Genomic DNA, 14,692 nt, shown 5'->3' with positions numbered 1-14,692 from the left:
CTTTTTCCAGATGTTCCACAGGTAAAATTCACATGTAAATAGATACTAATATACTGAAATTCCCATTGCTCTCTTAATCCATACCTAAAATAGTAATATTTTCTCTTTTAAGTTACCACTGAAGAGAAGATATCCATTGTTTCCACAATATCAAGGAAAAAATATGATTCAACACATCCTCCAATAAGCATATATAGTAATTCTTCAATTTATCAATTTTGTGAATACCTCACTGAGTCAGTCATTTGCAATTTAATAACAAGCATTTCTGATGGCACCAAAGAGGACAGAGAAAAAAGCAATGAATGGGAAATCCAAGAAGCAGCATTTAACAAAATTGTTTCAATTCATTCTCAAGTGTTTGAGACCAGGTCAATTTGTATTGGAGAACTTGCTTTAAGTATTGCTGAAACCATTACTGACATTCTTTCTAATGGTAACATTATAGAAGCCAATATTGCACAGCAAATATTTTCCATGAAAACCAAATACATCTACTGTCCGGGAGTAACTTCTTCTGATTTTGATGATCTCTTTCAGGATCTCTTAGCAGGTGTGATTCATGTAATATCCAAAGAAATAGGAACAAATCACCACTTTGGAAATAGTGCAAGAAACAAATCATTTTCACTACTTAGAAGCAATAGCATGTCTATATGTAACAAAAGTCACACCACTGACAGCCAAATGGGCTCCAAAGAACAAGAATCATATACTTATCAAATTGATCAACTTGTTCAAAAAAATAAATTAAATTATCTAGCACATAGGTTAGACAGACTGATTGGTAGCCTAAAGACTCCTGAATCTAAAGAAGTAGTCAATAAAGTCTTTGATATTGTATTAGATTTATTTTTACCAGATGAAAACCCAGGTGGGGATATGGACTCTGGAAAAATAGCAAAGAGTTGTTTCTCTTCTTCAAGTATTCAAAGTAATAGAATACTTAAGAATAACCTAGGCCTCTCCCCTAAGTCAGTTTTTCTTCTCAACATTGTGTGTGAGAAACTTATTAGAACACTACTGGAGAAATACACAGGTACCTTCTCTCTTGAAAATGGTTCTTCTTCTAGTGAAACATCAGCAGAAAGTCAACTTTTAAAAATACTTCAAAGTATGGAAGATGGAGATTTTGATTTTCTTAGGAGATCAATGGACTGTGAACAATTTCAAGGAGAGTACATGTCAGATCTTTTCGAAAATATGGCAGAAATTGACCAAGATTTATTGTCATCCGATTGTATTCTTTCGTTTATTTCCCACAGCTTAGTTAAGTCATTGATGGATAAACTATCTAACAGTTTAGGACAAGCTCCTAAAACCCCCTGTTTTGAAAACAAATATTTAAATTATCAAATGAGAAAAATTCAATCGAAAAGGCCCGACTTTAAAGAATTAGGACAAATTAAAGGCCCTTTTGGAATCACAAATTGTGACAGCAATCCTTCAGGCAGATCTCTAAATTCCAGTATGGCTAGCTCCAAAATTAAAGTACCATCTGACAAGAAAGGTGCAACAAAATCTTTTTTGCCATGTTGTAGTAAACAAGAAACAAAGGAAATGGGTACAATACCCACTCCTCACAAGCTATGTCAAAGAGGCATCAACACAGGTATTTATTCTGCCACATTTTTGGAGGAAATCATTTCACAATTGTTTTTTAAACTCTCTACCTCATTGTGGAGAAAGAATGGGAATATCACGGAAGCCCGGCTCAATAAGGTAAACACATTATTTGTGAACACTGTAGTAAATGAGTTCAACAATGCACAAATCACTGTTCTACGGAATGCTGAAGAAAAGCTTTGTTTTCCACCAGTCTGTAAAGAAATTATTAGTAAAATTGTTGACACAGTCTACTGTGATGTTTTACAGTTGTATCAGTTGGAATCTACTTACAGTAATAATCTAACATATGACAATACTTCAGTAGCTGAACAAATATTCAATAGCATGTTGTTAGAGATTTTTGACTACCAACTCTCATCTAGTAGCAAGAGAAGGTTCAGACCTTGTTCCTTTTACCCTCTCAATGCTGAAATTATACTTCAAAAGCTTCAAAACAACCTGTCAAAATTTACTTTTCAACCCAGGTCATCAGAAGGCTATAGCACTATGTTACCACAGTCATTTTTGGAAGATGTCATCAGAAAACTTTTGTCTCAGCTCCTTCCATCATCCATGATATGTTGTTCTTTGGACAAAAACTATTTACAGCATTCAGATTTTAATGAAATGTCAACCTATATAATAAATAAAGTTATGTCCGCCATTTCAAAACATAAGATCTGTTTAACTGTCTGTGATAACCACAATCTGTATACAAGGAAAAACCTCCGAAAGATGGTGGATTCTGTGTATAGTAATATCTTGCAAATGTCTGACTCTCTTGCTTCAGTAAAGAGAAGTATAATCAGTCGAAGTCCAATTATGATTGACCAAATAGCCAGCTTCATTATCCAGGAGATAATTGAAAGTCATCTCCAACCATTTTTGTGTGGAGAGGTTCTGCCTCGTTCAAGGACACCAATAGATGCAGTGTCTGATATGGTTAAGCAAGTTCTCAATGAAGTCATAGAAACCCACACACCCCAGAACCCATCTAAGTGTGGTATTTACCCTAAAAAATTTGTAGGAGAAATTGTTGCCAGGCTGTTATCCAAGATTTTTAGCCCAAAGCTTAGCAGTGAAGTTGAGCTAGAGAAAATAACAAGAAAAATTATAAATACAGTGCATAAACATTTTGACAAAGCTGAAATTCATATTCCATTTGATATCAAGGCAAAATATTTTCCTGCTAGTGATACAGATATTGTGGATGAACTTGTCACTTCAGTTTATAGGAATGTCTTACAGCAGCATGGTTTTGATCCTGATATTGACACAGAATCTGAACACAGTGATATTTTTGTGGAAAATGTTAGCAAATTAATTATAAAAGCTCTTTCAAACTACCTCCTCCATCCCTTGTTTTCCGGTGATTTGCCGACTTCTTCCTATTCTAACTCAGTGGCTGAAAATATTGTTCATGACATCCTCAGTAACTTCAGTCTATCTAACAAATCAAGCCACAGTTTGCCTCCATATAATACCGTTCTGCCATACACATTTTTAGAAGATATGATTGGAGTACTATTATCAAAATTCTTCCCCTCTGCATCTAACATGGAACCAGACAGGGAAAACACAAAGGATAAATCAACAGTGAATTACAATGAAATTGCCTCCAACCTAATCAGTGACATTCGGATGAAAATTTCCCAACATGAGATTCGATTTTCAAAAGATGAAGATGATACTAAAGTTGCTTACTCAGAAAATGAAGTTCAACACCTTGTGGACTCAGTGTTCAAAAATATTTTAAGGGGCTCTGAGTCTCAGGAATCAGTGGAACAAAGTATTGCAAGCAGTAATGATGTCTTTATTGATAAAATGGCAGGTTTCATCATTAAATATATCTGTGAACAGCATCTCCAGCCATTCTTGGCTAGAAAGTCGTCATCTTCTTCCTCATTTACCTACAATTATGACGAAAGTCAGCAGTCACTTTTTGCCAGTGTGTATTCCTCAAGTTTCTTGGAAGATGTGGTCTCTGGGGTTGTAAGCAAAATATTTCACAGGGTGGTAGGTATTGTGCAAATGCAACCAGCAAAAAATTCTGACAATGAACTGTTTGATAAAGCTGAAAAACTCATATATTTGGTAATAGAGGAATTCTCAAAAGCCCAAGTTACTGTTATAGATAATGCAGAAGAACAGTTGTGCTTGCCGTCAGTGGAGAGAGATGTGGTCAGAAATATCATTGACAAGGTATACAGCAATGTTTTAGAAGAACATGAAGTAGAAATTTTATCTGATGAAGATTTTCTACATAATACAAAGTCATTGGCTGCAAGGATAACTAAATTCATCCTAGCTGAAATTATTGATTTCCAAATTCACCCAAATCTTATAGAAAACCTGCCTTTGAAGTCATATTCCAAACTCAGTAAAAATGTTTTGATAAACAGAGTCCAATATGATATCAGTAAGTCAAGATTCAGGAGACAGGCTTCAACAATCTACACTACCATGTTATCACATATGCATTTGGAAAAAATAGTCACCCAGCTTGTATCTCAAATTAATCCACTGGCTCCCAGTTCAGAACAAGCACAGTATACTTCTAAATCAGACTTAAATAACACAGTCATCGAATTGATAAATGAAATCATGTCAATTATTTCAAAACATGCAATATGTGTTACTAAACATGGGAATGGAAAACAAAATACAATTTCAGAAAGAGATATACAGTCTATGGTTGATTCTATTTATGCTGATCTTTCTCAGTCAGATCTCTACCAATCTCTCACAAGAGACAGAAAAGGTATAAGCAACGTGCCTGTTTCAAAAGTAGCAAGTTTCATCATAAAAGAAATCTTTAACCATCATCTACAGTCATTTTTATCTGGAGATAAAGCTCTCCTTTCAGCTTCAGTGGGTCAAACTTACAAACAAAAAGCAATAGATACTAAAAAGAGAGAGTTGTGTTTCATTGTGAACTCAGCTGTCTTTTTGGAGGAAGTAATTTCTGAGGTTTTGTGCAAGATCCTTCACTTTTTTATATGTAATGTCTTCCCTGCCACAAACCCAGAAAGAGTAGAAGCCAAAATTACCGACATAGTTACAACACTAGTAAAATCCATAGTTGTAGAGTTCATTGCATCAGAGATTTCAGTTGCAGAGGACTTGGATAAAGATCTTTGTTTCTCAGAGGAATATAAGGACATGGTTGAAAGAACAGTCAACTCTGTTTATGAAAAAGTGTTAGATGAGTATAAATCACTGGTTAAAGTGTATGAGGTGATCCAAAGTGATGCTACCTGCTTTGGGAGGAAGATATATCATTTTCTTCTAGAGGAAATTTATGACTACCATGTACAGTCATTAGTTTCAGGAGAATTAATGCCTTCTTCCTATACTTCACCTCGAGCTGATAACATAATCAGAAATGTACTCAGCAAAATTCTGACAGATAACAATACCATGGCATCCTGTGTTACTGTGTTTCCTCGCTGTCTTCTAGAAGATATGGTTGACAAGCTCTTAGTGCAAATCTTCTCTTCAAATGATACAGCAAAGGAAGTACAGGATAAAGAGGATACTCCCAATGATGATGAGTTTTCACATGCAGCTTCAAAGCTGACTGAGGATATTATAAAAGAAATTTTTGAACATGAGATCCGACTTGCCACAGCAGAGGAGAATGAAGAAAGTACTCAACTAGAAGCCATTGAGAGTTTCGTTGACTCCATATGTAGTAATATTTTGAAAAAATCTGAATTCCAAGCTGAAGTAAAGAAAGATTCACACAAAAAAGAAGGGTCTTTTCTTAGTAAAATAGCTGGTTTCATTATGAGAGGAATCATGGACCACCACTTGCAACCATTTTTGTATGAGAAAGAACAATCTTCCAATGAGGTGCCCTATCATGACCGTCCCACCACAGTGAAGAAATCTAAGAAAGAAAAGACACAGCCTTCTCTCTTTTCAGCTACATTTTTGGAAGATGTAATTGTTGACCTTGCTCATAAATTCTGTTCTTTCCCAAGTCTTCCTGAAAGTTCTAAGAAAAAGGATAAGCCAGAGGCAGATATTGTAGGTGTGGCAATCAAGTTTGCGAACTCTCTCATTGGAGAATTTAGGAAAAGTGAAATTAAAGTCCTACCAAATGCTGAAGAAGTATTTTCTTTTCCACCAATAGATAAAGAGACAGTTGATACAATATCTAACTTCGTATATGATCAGTTCATAGGGAAATTCAGCTCTAAGGACCTCCAGCAAGACAATGGGAACATTGTTATAGAAATGATTGCTGGTTTAGCAAAGAAGGCAATTTCTGCTTTCAAGATTCAACCATTATTCTCTGGAGACTGGACTTCAACCTTCTTTTCATTTCTAAATCCAGATAACATCACCCAAAGGGTCCAGCTCCTACCACAAAATGCTTTTACACAGATAACTAGATATGTAACAGGGAAACAGCTTCCCTCACCAGATCAATCATATAAACAAAGTTCTTTAATCTTGGATTCAAAAAAAAGGATGCGCAGCTTAGAAACTATGACAGATGCTATGCGTAGAAAGAAAATTTTCGACACCACAGAAACACTAGAGAAGAAAGAAGACATCCCAGATCCAATACTTAGCTCTATAGCTGTCATTATGAAAAGCAACGTGATTAACCGGTCAGGGTCAGCTACAGATGTTATGAATAAAAAGGATGGAAATAAACAGGAAATTTCCATCCAAAAGCATACTGAGCATTTGTCAAATATTATTTCTGTAACTACCATCAAGGAAAGGCAGGAGAGTCAGGAGCATTTGAGTGAAATTGAAAAGGCAAAATCAACTCCACAAGATGCAGAGGGGCAGGCTAATGAGCTACACCAACATTATTCAGTCACATCTATTGACACAGAATATAAGGAGAAAATACAAAGATCTGATTTAGAAATAGACATTGAAAAGAAGATTGGCAGTACCAGTAGAAGTTCAATAAAACTAGATGACAAGACCACTGAGTTATATTCTTCAGGAAGATAACTGAGCCCAAGACGAGAAATGTGGGAACTACAACAGAGAAAGTTGCAAAAGTAACTGAAAAGGCAAGCAAAAAGGAAAGGAGAAGCTTCCGGGGTCAAACAGGTATGGATGAGGCACCCTACTCGGATTATGGAAGTGTCCAAAACGTCATTGAAAACATTTATGGCGATGTTTTACAAATGTCCTACCCTCAAGAACAATTTGAAATTACAAAACCCAAATATAGCAAAAACTCCCAAGGGGATAAACCTGGCAAAGACTTGTCATGGTCTGGCTCTGTTATAACAATGGACTTACCTTCCTCAATTAATCAAAAAGTTCCTTTCGAAGAGAAAGAAAAGGAAGAGAAAGGGAATGAGAAAAAGAGAGAAAAAGAGGAAGTAAGTGAGAAAGAAATAGAAAATAAGCTGAGTAATAAAGTAGACACCCAAGACAATAAACCTGGGGTTTTTCCTGCTAAATTTCTAGAAGATGTTATTGCTGAATTGGTTAACAAATTAATCTTCACTTCATCACCCCAAGAACAAATAAGTGATAATTATCCAGATGTTAATAATGAACAACATCAGGCTGTTCTCTATGACCTAGCTTTGAAACTAACTGATTCACTGTTGAAGGAGTTTGCAGATGCTCAAATTAAGGTGTTTCGGCCTGACAAAGAGAAAGAGCTTTTCTCACATGCAAGCAAAGAAAATTTGGTTAATTTACTCCCTCCAACATATAAAGAACCAATTAAAGATGAATCTAGCTTTAAAATAAAAATGACAGAGATTCATAAATGGACCCCTTCAAAAGCCTCTTTAGATACTATATCTTTGATAGAGAAGGTACCAGAAACTGATAAAACTTTAGTTAACAAAGTTGTTCACTCGACACTTTGCGATGTTTTGAAAGAACATAGTTCTCAAGAATCTATTTGTGAGGATATCACTCATAATGGGGAAAGTTTAGCTCAAAGACTAACTAGTTCCGTGATAAATGAAATTTTTCAACAGCAGCTTAACTTGCTATTTGGCGATAACATTCCAGTTTCAGCATGTTTGCCTCTGGAATCTAAAGAGATTGTCAAAAAGCTCCAGAGAGTGGCCCAGACCACCAGTAAAGAATGTCAGACATCATCTCCCTATACCATATTGTTGCCCTACAAATTCTTAGAGGATGTGATTTCTGCTCTTCTATATAAAATTTTCTCAAAAATACCCGACATGAGTACCAGAGTAGAAACATCTGAGGACAATGCACACACAGAAATTGACTTTCTTCAAATGAAGTTAGTAAGTACAATTGCAAAACAGATTGCTCAAGATAAAGATATGATTATACAATATGTCGAATCCTTACATCCCAATGATGATGAGATTATTCATTTAGTGGCTCAGTCTGTTTATAGTAACCTTTTGCCCCAATTTGGATCAGAAGAGGTCATAAGGAATTGTATCACTAGCGGATGTAGGCTCCTTTCAGACTCCATAGTTGACTTAGTTCTACGAGAAGTAGCTGGCAATCAGTTGCAGAACTATTTTTGTGGAGAGTTAACTCCCCATCAATGTGCAGAAATTGACAGTGTTGTGGAAAATATCCTTGAAGATGTCATCCAAACCACCCCACCTCCACCCCCACGAGTTCACAAGCTCTCTCGTAATGTAATAGAAGAAATTGCTGTAAAATTTTTATCAAAGCTTTTTTCCATGTTTCCAAAAGGGAATAAGGAAAGAACCAAATTTCCAGAAATGGAAATGGAAAAAATGACCTCAAAAATATTAAATTCATTCCAACAATTTATCTGCAAAAGTAGGATACAACTTATAAAACCTGATAAAGCATCACCTTCTGTACCTTTAGCCGACAATGCAACTATTGAAAAAGTAGTTAATTCTGTCTATACCAATGTCTTGAAACACTCTGGCTCTCATTCTTCTGTATTTAAAGACTTGCTGGGTAAGGACAATGCCCTTTCTGATATAATAGGCTGTTTAATGGTGAAGGAAATCTCCAAATCTGAATTTCAGCCTCAGGTAGAGAAAGAAGCATCAAATTCGGAATTAGTTCTGGAAGCTGTCAAAATAATGGAAAAGGTAGTCAAAATTATCAATGAACTGAAGTCCCAGGAGAAGTCCTCACCCAGTAAACATTCTCTGTTAGATGGCCAAATTTTAGAGGAAGCACTAGCCCAGTTTTTGGCTAAACTACCAGTCCTGCCAAGTGCTGAAAGCAAAACTGCAAGCATCTTATCAAAGCCTGAGTTAAACAAAATTGCAACTCAACTGACAAACACTGTATCAGGAGAAATTACCAGAAGTCATATTAACCTTGTAACTGCTGATCCTGGGGAGCATTCTTTAACGCCACACAATATGGAAATTGTTACTCAGGTTATTGATTCAATATATAGTAATATATTACAACAATCTGGAACCCTTAAAGAACTTTATGATACGAGACGTGCAAACACAGCTTTTCCTCAAAAGGTGGCAAGCCTGATTATTGATGAAGTCTCAAAAGCTCAATTAGATAGAGTTCTGTCAAGTAATTCAGCCCCCTTTGGAGAGCTAAACATCAGTAGAATTGTTGAAAAGGCACAAAAGCACACTACAAATGTGACTACCGACTCTGATAAAGAACTGTCGGATGAAGAAACATTTAGAGACCCATTACCAGTTAAAATAGTTCCACATGTTAGGGAAAAACCCATCAAAATTGATCCAAACATTGTGGCACAGCACCTAGCAGTACTCTCCATAAAAACCCAACCAATTGAGCAACTTCAGATGGAATGTTTAAAGAGAACTGGACAAAGCATAGCAGAACTGAGAAGAGCATCAATAACTGGGAGAAATCACTCCTCCACTTCATCTTCTTTGGAAGGGAAGGTAAAAGAAAGACGTACCTCATTGGATAAGACGGGACGACTAGATATAAAACCCTGTGAGGTAAGTGCAAATGCAGTAGTTAAAAAGAAAAAAAAAAGTAATGAGAATAATTATTCTGTGATTTCCTTTCTCAAATGGGCACAAGGGAAAGTATGTTTATTGTTTTGGCATATCCCAATAGAGCTTGGTTGCCCCATTTCATTCAAGTGCTAGTATGATCTAAGGGGACCTCTGTATCAATTCAGTAACTTACTCTGAAGGTCTCAATCTAGGTTTTTAGTTGATTTAGTTGATTTACTTCAGTTTCTCCCTCTGTTTAGGCTATAAATGAAAGGTGAATATCATTTGATGATTTAAAAGAAATGTAATTATAATTCCTAGTCTTCTATTATTCCTTTAGCTCTTAATTAGAGACATCTAAATGTATTCAAAATGGCTAATTAGTTGAATGCCAGAGCAAGTAAAATTACCTAAAATAGTTTTAATTCTAAAATTTAAGATTGCTCTTCTTAAGCAATATTCTTCATCAGGCATTAAATTACAAAATACATAGGTTATAGGTATTCTTAAAATTTAACTTAAACAACCTTGCTCTTCATTATGTAATCTATACTCTCAAAATGAGCAAATTTTCTTTGGTAACACCTTGTTATAAAGCCAAGCACGTTAGTGCTCCTATTTTCATGTGGTATAGGCATAGAATTCTGTCTTGTAGCCCAATAGTCAGGCTCCCAATAGATTATCAGCTCCCAATAGATTAAACCGAGACTGAGATAAAAATGAAGAAAACCATAAGTAACGGCAACATAACTGTCTGAAATGGAGATATGTGGTCCCTTTATTTCTAAAATAAGGCTTTTAATTTTTATCAAGCCTTTGTATTGACAATGTGCACTTGTAAAGCTACATCAGATTAGTGATACAGTTTAAATCCTGGACAGTGACTGAAGTTTTATAGACCTCTAGTGCTTGGAGCATAAATGCAGAGGGATTTTTTTTCTCCAGTACTATTCTGCAGTCCTCTGAATTAAGTCTCAAGGTGGATGAGTAAGTCCACACTGCTTTGTGTTTTCAAATTTAAATGCTGATTATCATAGACTGATACTCCCTTAAACCTTTTTATCTTTATTGCTTTGGAACACTACAAGCTATTTTAGTTAAAAATTTTCTCATCCATCTGAATTCTCATTACACTAGCATGTGCTTCCTGGTATTCATTTGTAGATAAGTCATCTATTGCGAGTAAAACTTGTAAAAACTGACTATACAATAACATCAGTTTTTAAAGATAGCATTGTCTATAAAACATTTCTACTTTTAGTTACCAGCTTTCCATATATAAGCCACAAAAAGAAGTAAGGGGTATGTACACCAAAACATGTTACCTGTACCCGTTTATTAGAAAGAAAGCCATCCTAAGCACTGTTTGTTAAAGCAGCAGCCATGAGCCAACCTGAGGATGAGTTAGATCTATCTTCTGCAAGCCACAGAGAATATAAAGAACAGTAGATCAGGCCTCATATGTAGGTGTGTCTTTCTTCAGCTGAGCTTAATTCTCTACCATCTATGTCATTTCACCAGATATAAGAATATTAATACATAGGCAAGAACAAATTCCAAAATCAAATAGCATGAATTTTAGTTTTCTTATACAATTCAATAGATAATGAAAGGTGCTTATTTTGATTTTATCAAGTTACTTTTAATAGCTTATTTTCATAAAAACTGACTAAAATGATGACTTGCAAAGTTGCAAAGGAAGACTGAATCTAAGATGATTATGTTATTATGAGGTCATTAGCATGGTCCAAAGCTAAGGAAATGGGTTAATTATTTTTAATTATCTCTCTTTGAAATTATATTTTTGGTGTGTGCTAGTATTGGGGCATGATTGGTGACATGATCAAGTTCTTTTGCTGAAGACTACAGCTCTTACTTGAGCCACATCTTGACTTCTGGCTTTTTGCTAAAGATAAGATTGTCTCAGATCAGTCTTCCTAAAATGGCTTCAAACATCAGATTTCATATCTCAGTCTTTTGTGTAGCTAATAGAGTTGGGAGCTTCAAGAACTCAATTTTTAAAAATTTCTCTTAACATGGAAAATAAAAATGTAGACTATGCCAGGAAGGTGAAAAAGATAAGACATATTTTTCTATGGATTAAGAATGGGAAATATAGAGTACAAATCCAAAGACCAAAATTTTAACTCCTTATTTCTTTTTAAGATTAGATGATACAAATATTTTGTCTGTTTTCTTCAAAGGACATGCATTTACATTTCTCTATGATTATCTTCTTAGGATTAAAAAGTTATCTATTTTTAACACAAAACCCTCAAAAGAAATGACAAAAATTTGATCACAATAAAATGATTTTCCTCAAAATGCAAAATTAAAGAAAAAATTCAGGTTAGGCCTTTTTCTAGAATAAGTCAGAATAGATTTATGTAAGTCCAGTGTAAAGGCAATAGTAATACTAACAACTATTCCTTATTAGTTTCATCTTGTTGCAGTATTCCTATTTTACTAAAAAGCAGCATCTGAAGCTATTAAGATAAAAGTAAAAATTATAAAAATAGCCAAATTAACTAGAACTACAGTGATTAAAACTTATTTTTGTTGTTCTTTCAATTTCAGGCTGTTTGTAGAAATTCATTCATGAATATGAAAAAGCCTGATATCACGAAGATCGAGCTTTTAAAAGATGTTCGTAACAAAAAAGAGCTGATCATTCGGTTAGTAGCTCATGATATTGCTCAAGAACCTTCAGAAATGAGCAGAGATGAGGAAATAGATTCTGATGAAGAAGAACTGGTTTTAAGAGAGTTTGTTGCTGAAGAAGGTTTAACAAAAATATCTGAACATCAAGAAAGCCAAGTTTTAAAGCCAGTAGAAAGCAATATAGCATCACCTAAGTCAACGATAAGTGCAAAGAGCCTGAGGAAGTTTTTATCACTAAGCAATTGCTGTCAGTCCAAAACTAGTGTGAACATTGGAAAGACTGAGGCATCCTCAAACCAGGCAATGGAATCTGATATGAGAAACATTAAAAGAGCTGTTGGTGAGCTTGACATGGCTTCTTCAAAAAGTTTGGCTAAAGCTAACTTTCCTCAAGAGAAAAAGTTGCACCGTAAGGTGAGTGAGAAACATGATTATGAGAGACTAGACAAGATAGAGACCTTCACAAATTCTGTGCTAGTATGTGAACAAAAGCATACTAAAATGGATTCATTGTCCTAGCTATTTACAGTACTAAGGCAAGTAATGAACAGACAACAGTCTTGAAACTGGTTGAGAGAAAGCAGGTACCAGAAACCTAGAGTAAGTAGATAGAAAAAAAAAACAGGAAATGGAATTTTGCTAAAAGAAATGAACAGACTAGATATTATTGTTTCAGATAGATTCTAGTCTCTAAATTCTAGTATCTTAATTAGGTTTGAAAATTACTACTAGACATTTATTGCAGGGAGGTGCATGCCAGTACTATGTGGCTGCTTTTAAAAAATGAAATACTTAATTTTCTTCTTTAGTAAGTTTTAACTAATTTGCCCAAACTTAACACATTTATTGAAAATATGCTTAATATCACCAGTACAATGAGCTTACTGTGATCCTTGTGACTACTTCTTGTTACTTCTTTCAAACACTGACAGCGTGATCAGGGCATCAGTGATTCTTAAGGTTTTACTGTCCGAACATTTTTACTATATAGGCCTGCGGAGAATTTATGGTTAAGGTTTCCTAATGAGGCCATTCTCTTCAGTCATACATTTTCAGCAATTCCCAGGATAGTAAAAAAAAAAATCTACAATTGAACCCTAGGTATGAACAGATATAACTTTAGTCAATCTGGAAGCACATGATCTTTCAAGAAAGAGATGAAAGTATGTGTTAAGACGAATAACTTTGGTTGAGTGACCTCAATACCATACAACACATTCATTGAGTCATTCCAATATTGGAAGAGACATTTAAATTACAGCTATAGGGTTCATCTTTTGAAGTAAGGTAATTTGAAATTTGAGTGTAATTTTTTCTCAATAAAGTATATATAGTACATTAAAAAGGCCAATAAGATGACAAAGTGTTTGTCAAACTCTACTTTGTATAACACCTGATTTGCATTTTTTCAGAAAGAAGAAAGGGTTCCAATTAATGAACCACCACATTACTTCATACACAGAATTATGAGTTCATCTTCATACAATCAAGAGGATCTTATTTCATCTGCTAGGTACAGTCAATTAATGCAATACTAATATAGAAATCTTTGATGACTATAGGAAATACAAGTATGGAACATATGGTAAATCTATTGTTGGCCAAGTATTCAACTTTAGACCTTCTTATTCTTCCCTTCCTTCACTCTCTCCCCACTGTGGAAAAGTCCTCAAGCATTCTCTTCTTCTCCACTCCTTCATTTCAAGTTATATAACCTCTATATTCTTGAAAGCTGCTTTTATATCAAGATCAACAATGTGCTAATATTTTGAGGTATTTTTTAACCTGTGAAACAGCCATTGGGTTGAAAATAGAATGTATATAAGCAGAACAAAAGGATCTCTGCTGATCTCTCTTAATCAAGTGAACCATTTCCATGTATAGTATTACCTATCAAATAATACAAAAGAGAAAAAGAAACATGCAAGATGAAACATCTAGAAAAGACTTCTAGAAAGCAAGAGAGTTTGATATGGACCTGTAACAATGGGTTGCATTGACATGAGAGAAAGACAATCCAATTTTAGATGATTATAGGATAAAACAGTAGGCAGAGTATACTGTAGACTCAAAATCTGATCAGCAACTCTTAAGAAACACCTAGCATGTGCCAAACTAAAAACAAAATTATAACCTGGAAAAGATGACTTCCTTGTATAGGGAAGAGCTGAGAGCACAGAGAAAATTTAGTTGTATTTTTCCCCATTTAACATGACAGACATGTTTCTTCTTGATATGTATGTGACACTACTTTTGAGAACCTGTCTAGCCTAACATTGGATATTTCTTTATGCAAAATTATTTTAATATAAATAGTGATAATGCAAGCAACTCAATTGTTTGCATGAGTAAAGGATACAGGTAATAAATAAGATTAGGAAGCTCTAGGCTCTTGTCTTTCAGTGCAAATAAACAACTACAAACTCACTAACACAATTTTCTTTATATATATTTTTTTTTATTATCACACTGAATTACAGAGAGGTTACAGTTTCATACGTTAGGCATTGGAT

At 34.7% G+C, this 14,692-nt stretch overlaps 1 protein-coding gene across 1 annotated transcript in view; it reads left to right on the top strand.

Annotated features, from left to right (window-relative positions):
* Window positions 1-14,692, top strand: part of Fsip2 (fibrous sheath interacting protein 2) — a 70,325-nt gene that overhangs the window by 45,427 nt on the left and 10,206 nt on the right. The window contains exons 16-20 of the mRNA XM_048345744.1: window positions 113-6,058; window positions 6,149-6,556; window positions 6,592-9,518; window positions 12,096-12,593; window positions 13,592-13,692. Coding sequence (XP_048201701.1) covers window positions 113-6,058; window positions 6,149-6,556; window positions 6,592-9,518; window positions 12,096-12,593; window positions 13,592-13,692 — 9,880 coding nt within the window. The remainder of the gene's footprint in view (window positions 1-112; window positions 6,059-6,148; window positions 6,557-6,591; window positions 9,519-12,095; window positions 12,594-13,591; window positions 13,693-14,692) is intronic.

This window comes from Perognathus longimembris, chromosome 4, assembly GCF_023159225.1.
Source record: "Perognathus longimembris pacificus isolate PPM17 chromosome 4, ASM2315922v1, whole genome shotgun sequence".
Taxonomy (NCBI): Eukaryota; Metazoa; Chordata; class Mammalia; order Rodentia; family Heteromyidae; genus Perognathus; species Perognathus longimembris.
The sequence above is the reverse complement of the archived record's forward strand: the minus strand, read 5'-3'. Positions and strand labels throughout refer to the sequence as shown.